Genomic DNA, 7070 nt, shown 5'->3' on the forward strand with positions numbered 1-7070 from the left:
CGAGATATTCAACATCCATGAAGAGGAGACGTGCGGAGAGGAGATTATAAGAACAGTGCGTGCCAAGATGTCACTCATGTACCCCGAATGTCCCTCTTCTGGACTCCAATTCTTCCGTCTATCCCCTCTCCGCTCTCCCTTCTCTTCCCCAATTCTATCCCAATACTGTCTGTGTAGTTTGGAGATGTTCTGTGGCACGGAGACGGGAACATTTGTCAGTTGGGTTTCCTGACTCAATCAGACGGTGAGATGAGGAATCCCGGGGAGAGAACTCATTACCGATCCGTCCGCTAATAAACCTGAACCGGCGCCGGGCACGGAACTGATTACCGGAGCACACCGAGCAGGCAGAACACTCCGGAGATAATGGGGTCCTCAGAGGTCAGCGTCCGCACATTGTACATCGGGCCCGGCAATGAGGGGTGGAGGGGCCACTGGTAGAGGGCTGGAGGAGAGGAGTCCGGAAGAGTGACCTGAGACCCCCAATGATCGTGTACACATAATGGAGATCCCTATAAAGAGAACAAATCTTCTATTGTAGAGAGGAAGGACACATCACATGGAAGAGGATTGTACCAGCAGCATAGGGAGGGAGTCTCTGCGGGCCAAGCTGAGAGTACAAAGTGTTCTGTACATAATAGGAGTTGTAGTCCCGGCACATCCTCATCCAGCATTGTAATAGCAATACACACTGGAGTTGTCTCTGATAATACAATCACAGCTTTCATATAGTGAGCGCTGCCTTACGTCTGCCCTTCAGGCCAGGTTCACACCAGATGCAGTGCGTTCCAGCCCGATTCTGGCCAGAACGCATCGCATTGCGACCGGTTTACTATTTTGTGGGGCGGGAGGGGGCGTGGCGGGCCATTGAGGTGAATGGCACCGTAGCCACGCCCTCCTGGCCGCAATGCGATCGGCCGCACATAAGGCTCCTTGTGTCACATTATGCCTGCGGTCCGGTGCGGTGCGATGCAAGCGGTATTTTGATTGCACCGGACCGCAGGCATAATGTGACACAAGGAGCCTTATGTGCGGCCGATCGCATTGCGGCCCGGAGGAATTCCACACCCCGGGGCAGCAGGGAGTAGGGGGGCAGCAGGGAGTAGAGGGGCAGCAGGGAGTAGGGGGGCAGCAGGGGTGTGGAATTCCTATCTCCTGATGCCCGGGACATGCAGTTTCGGGAGCCGGGCGGTTGGTTATTTTCTACATTTAGCCCGGCTTTGGGCAAGCAGAGCTAAACGTACAGGGATGTCACCGAGATCACTTGTATGCAGCCTGCAGGTCTGCCATTCTCCAGGGGGGGTGGCCGGTAGGGGGGGCGCATTGAGGAACCTGGCCCTGCGCAGAGGGTCCCTTCACCAGGCTTAGCATGGATCAATGAGAACCCCCACACCCAGCCCATGCTATCATCTGCATCCAGCACCGTCCTTTCTCTCAACTGTATCCACACCGAGAATACAAATAATCCTCCGAGATCGACTTTATTACACGGTCAAGTCACCCATAAAACAGATACAGCTCACGCGTTTCAGCCCCGCAGGGCCTTAGTCATAGCACAGCTGATTAATGTCCCCTCTCCACACAATGGGGGGAGGAGTCACCGATGAACCAGATGTGCACTGGAGAAGAAGCTGTAGGATGCCTCTGGGGGCTGAGTGACATAAATATACAAATTACATTATTTATCGTCCTTTCCGCCGTTTCCATTCTGCGTTTTTATTGGCTCTCGAATGTGTTTTTTCTGGACTTTTTTTTACGACGGCCTTAAAGGCACAGTCCACCTTGTGCAAAAATGTAGTTACTGCGTCCACGATGACATCATAAAAAATGTGCATTTACTGAGCACTGAGGCCTGCAGAGCATTTCAACTGCGCCCAGTGTGTCTCGGGTGCATTGCGCAGACTCCCGAAAGCTCTTCCCCCCCGGTCTGAGTCCAGCGACCACCTTCAGCTCAGGCCCATAGCTGTGATTCTTCCCCAAGAATGCACTCGGGGATCATTGGCAGCCGCGTATAGAAGCCCCGCCCCCATGCTGGCTCCAGCACATGTGAACGATCAATGGTGTCACTTGAGGGAGAGAATGGAGACAGAGAGGAAGAGCGCGAGCGCACGCAGGCAAGAACCTTACGACTGCACAGAAGGTCACAAAAGGTGGTCTGTGCCTTTAATGTTTCCTTTGTGTGCTTTGTTTGATGCGTTTCCTTTATTTTCATATGAAGACTTTGTTTCTCTGGTTCATTGGTGACTCTTCCCGCCATCGTGTGGTGGAGGGAATGTCAATCAGCCGTGTTATATAGCAGAGAGCTATGACTAAGGCCCTTCCAGGATGAAACGCGTAAGCTGCATCTGTTTTATGGAGGACTTGACTCTTCAGTAACGTTTATCTCGGAGGATTGTTTTAAGTGCCGAATTGTTTGTAAACTTGACCAGGATTTACATGATTGTGTCTTCTCTGTCAGGAAGTAGATGGTGACCCTGGATGATGGCTGAATAAAGATTGCACCATCCTCCTGGAGGGGAAAACAGATGGAGGCATTGTCAGGGGGAGTCATGTGATCTCTGTGAGAGGTATTAAATACCCGGAAGTGTTACAATTACATATTACCTAATATTCACTTATCATGAATAATGTATATGATCCGGGGTAATCACATTTCCTGATATACAGCTGACCACCAGAGGGCGCATCCACACATCTGTACAGCTGCTAGACTCATTCACTTGACCAACCACTCAGTGTCTGCATCCCCCCTCTGCCAATCCGTACACTGGCTTCCAATCGCCCGCCCCCCTCTGCCAATCCCTACACTGGCTTCCATCCCCCACCCCCCTCTGCCAATCCCTAACATCCTCCGCCCCCTTCTGCCAATCCCTCCACTGGCTTCCATCCTCCGCCCCCCTCTGCCAATCCCTCCACTGGATTCCATCCCCATCCCCCTCTGCCAATCCCTACACTGGCTTCCAATCGCCCAAAGGATAAAATTCAAAATATTAACAACCACTTACAAAGCCGTCCACAACTCCGCCCCCGACTATATCTCCAACCTCGTCTCAAAATATCACCCTAACCGCCCCCTCCGCTCTTCCCTAAACCTCCTGCTTTCCAGCTCCCTCATCAACTCCTCCCATACTCGCCTCCAGGACTGCACTAGAGTCTCTCCCATCCTCTGGAACTCTTTACCCCAACCTGTCCGTCAACTCCCACCTTGACAGTCTTTAGGCGATCCCTAAAGACTCATCTCTTCAGGGAATCCGATCCCACCTTAACCTGACCACTGAACCATCACGTTCTCTAACAATTCATCCGCACACAGCTCCCTCCTCATGTATCACTGGCCCCTCCCCTTTTAGATTGTAAGCCCTCAGGGGCAGGGCCCTCCTTACCGTCTTGTCTTGAATTGTATTGCGACTGTAATGTCTTCCTTATATTGTACAGCGCTGCGCACACTGTTGGCGCTCTATAAATACTATGTCATAATAATCTGTATATAACTCACTGATGACAGGTCCACTTTGACTCCCAACTGGCATCACCCTCATTATAAAACCCGGAAGTGACGGTTCTGAAGCGCGGCAACTGCTGAGAATTGCTTTTGTCGGGCAAATAAAAATGATACAAAATCTGTTTGATGACTTTTTATTTCACATACAAACTTTGCAGCAAAACAACCCCCCGAGCTTCACAACACTCGCAGCTCGTCCAGGGGTAGAAATCCGGGCTGGCACTTGTAGTTCTTAGGATTGTGAGGAGTGCCGGTCACTGACAGATCTTCACATGTGTGTGCGTTGCGGTAACGTGAACTACAACACGTGCTACTGCTCATCCTGCCACATGCGATGATCCGTCTTTGCTGCATTGCAGTGACCTCCAGTCACAAGTCACATGATGCGTGTTCATGGTGATTGGGCAGCGCTTGGTAAGAGAAGGGCAACGATCGGCCGCCAGCAGGGGGACCAACGCTCTGTATACGTGTGTGGCGTCATGGCCATTACTGCTGAATATCACCCAATGTACTAAGACCACGCACAAGTGATGCAGAACGCGGCAACGCATTGTAATGCACTAGAGAACAATTGCGGTGTGTCGCGGTGAATCTTTTGTGTCACGCCGGATTTTAGGGACATTTTGGTGCTTTTGCACACCGTTATTTCCATGGTTCTGCCCTAACGCAACGCGCAACATAATGTGCGCTAACATACATGCATTATTGTGCCGCACAAATGTAAATAGGTCCTGAAAACAATCCACCTAGCCAACCACTCAGTGTCTGCAACCTCCCTCGGCCAATCCCTGCACTGGCTTCCATCCCCCACCCCCCTCTGCCAATCCCTGCACTGGCTTCCGCCCCCCAAGCCTTTAGGCGATCCCTTAAGTCTCATCTCTTCAGGGAAACCAATCCCACCTCAACCTAACCACTCAACCATCACGTTCTCAAACAATTCATCCCCCACACAGCTCCTTCCTCGTGTATCACTTGAATTGTATTGTGATTGTAATGTCTTCCTTACATTGTACAGCGCTGCGCAAACTGTTGGCGCTCTATAAATCCTGTGTAATAATAATAAAAATGCACCAAAATATCCCAAAATCGTGATGAAAACTTTTTACCGCGATGCACTATGATGTGTTGCAGCGCGCACATATAGCTTAGTGTGTTGGGGCGCCATTCCGAATGATTGGTAATGTGACGCAGAAACTACTTATCACTTTATACAACGAATCTCTTGGAATATAAAGGACGCGGAGGGCTGATCACCTTCCTGGGTGTATTCTATACTCTGTACAAAAATATCCTTTCATTTTAGGGTCCCTGAAACGTTTGGAGCAAATGAAAGAGGCCCTGTCACCCCGTGTCTATATTTAACCCCCCGCGCAGGAGAAGGGAAGGATGACCTCATGTTGAATCAAATTGTAACCGAGGTGCAGAGTTACAGGCGTCACTATAAATCTCCACATTCTGACACTTCCTGGTGAGTCAGATTTCCTCATTTTCCTGATGCGCATTGGCCACTCCCCCCCCCCCCTTCCCAAACCGCTACAACACTAGTGTGTCCCTGTAGAGCTCACACTCAGTCTGTGCTCAGGGACATGTTAGTAGGGTTGCCACCTGTTCAGGTTTCACCCGGACAGTCCGGGTTTTGAACGCTGTGTCCGGGTTTCATGGCACCAGGAACCCGGACACAAGATGTCAGGCAGACAGGGGGCAACCAGAATTAAGATAGGGGCTACTGGCCCCCCCCCCCCACTGAAAATAGTCTAAACTGTGATATTTACATATTAATTACATATGAATAAGCCACGGCTAATTCTCCCCAAAAGAATATGTCCGTGTAATGCTATAGTGTTCGGGTTTCGCTTGAAGAAAAGGTGGCAACCCCACATGTTAGGCTCCATTCACATACTGTATGGCGTTTGCGGTTTCCGTGTGGTTTCCTGTGCAGAAAAGCGCGCAACCGGGATATGCGCAATTGTTTACATACGCGCTGATTTCGCACATAAATAGCCGCAAGCGCGGGGAATCTGCCCCTAAAATCGCTCTTGCACTGTTTTGCAGGACGTGTGGTTTTATAACTGCGTGGATGCCCCAATTGTCTGAGCAATGCACACTGGAATGCATTGTTTTTTACGTTTAGCGTATTTCCGCACATACGAATACGCACGGAAAACCACTCATGTGTGATTGGAGCCTTAGTGTCATAGCGGGCAGCAGAGGGGGTGCCCGTGTGTTATAGAATGGTTTCCTGATAATAAGAATTTACTATTAGAACTTTAAATCATGAAGTTTCTTTTATTTCTTATAGACCTTTTATCTGCGTCATATCTCTGATGAAGAGGAAGTGTCTGGACCCCCGAAAAGCGTCGGATGTGTGTTATTTCACTCATTGTTCAATAGCAGACTATCACTGGCCATTGGTGTGTGGCGCCCTTAATGCTTCTAACAATAAAAGGCTGACAGAGGTTCTAGCATTCTCCTAGTTAACGTTCAGAAAAAGCATTTTTACCTCTGTCTCTGTTGCTGAGAGAGGTTTCTACTCACTTCCTGTTCCTGTTTACCAGACAGGAAGTGGATAAATCTCTCCAACGGAGCCTCTGACTGCTGTAAAAGCTCACAGGAGTTGTGATCCTCTCACACTACACCCAAAATGAAGAGAAACATTGGGCTATAGATATATTTTTTGGGGGGGTTTATTTACAAATAATTCACACAGCCGTTCACCCTGTGAATCTCTGTGAATGTTCATTCTGTACGAATGTAGGAGAAAAACGAAGGTTCTTAGTATATTTTCTTTTCAGGTTGAATGTATTATAAGTAAAATTCCTCATTACGGCCACTAGATGGAGCCGAGGAGCACAGAAAATAAGTATTTATTTCCTATGCTCCTCGGCTCCATCTAGTGGCCGTAATGAGGAATTTTACTTATAATACATTCAACCTCAAAAGAAAATATACTAAGAACCTTTGTTTTTGCCTCCATTTGCGCAGAATGAATGAATGTTCACAAACATTCACAGGGTGAATGGCTCTGCAAATTGTTTACCAATACACCCAAAAGTTTTATAGGGAAATGTTAAGGGTACAATTTTTATGTAATGGCTGCTTGCATCTCACTGGGGAGACCCCCCACACCAACTCCTGCCACTCCCCCTCACTTCCTTTCCTATCTTTGTAAGTTGTCACTGAACAGGTGTCCCCACTGGGAAGTCATCCCTCCTCTTCTGTTTCCTGTGAGGGATGTTACGTTTTGAAGTTCCCATCATTTTCTCCAGTGATAATTGGGACAGGAAGTGAGGGAGAATCTTCCCAGCAGGGATAACTGAGGGGTCTTACCTCCTCCCCGCTCCGCACAACACTGCAAAGCTGCTTTTGCCTGGAGTTGCGCTGTAAAGTGTCTGCAGGCTCCTTGAGGTACCAACTGTAACATTGTATATGATAACCTGTACAAGAAGCGTGGTGACAGGTTCACTTTACAGAGCCGCAGCAGTACGAGGCTCACCCCAGAGTACAGTGAGTGTCATTAGCTAGAAATTCCGGCATAGCAAAATACATCTAGTAAAAAAAATGTAACAGC

At 49.0% G+C, this 7070-nt stretch overlaps 1 protein-coding gene across 1 annotated transcript in view; it reads right to left on the reverse strand.

Annotated features, from left to right (window-relative positions):
* Positions 1-3679: 3679 nt before the first annotated feature.
* Positions 3680-7070, reverse strand: part of NRIP3 (nuclear receptor interacting protein 3) — a 46622-nt gene continuing 43231 nt past the window's right edge. Inside the window, exons 7-8 of the mRNA XM_018571146.1 lie at positions 6830-6914; positions 3680-3865 (exon numbers count right to left, since the gene is read on the reverse strand). Of these exons, the coding sequence (XP_018426648.1) occupies positions 3680-3865; positions 6830-6914 (271 nt within the window). The remainder of the gene's footprint in view (positions 3866-6829; positions 6915-7070) is intronic.

The sequence above is a fragment of the Nanorana parkeri genome, unplaced genomic scaffold (genome assembly GCF_000935625.1).
Source record: "Nanorana parkeri isolate BGI_ZX_2015 unplaced genomic scaffold, ASM93562v1 scaffold1687, whole genome shotgun sequence".
Lineage (NCBI taxonomy): Eukaryota > Metazoa > Chordata > Amphibia > Anura > Dicroglossidae > Nanorana > Nanorana parkeri.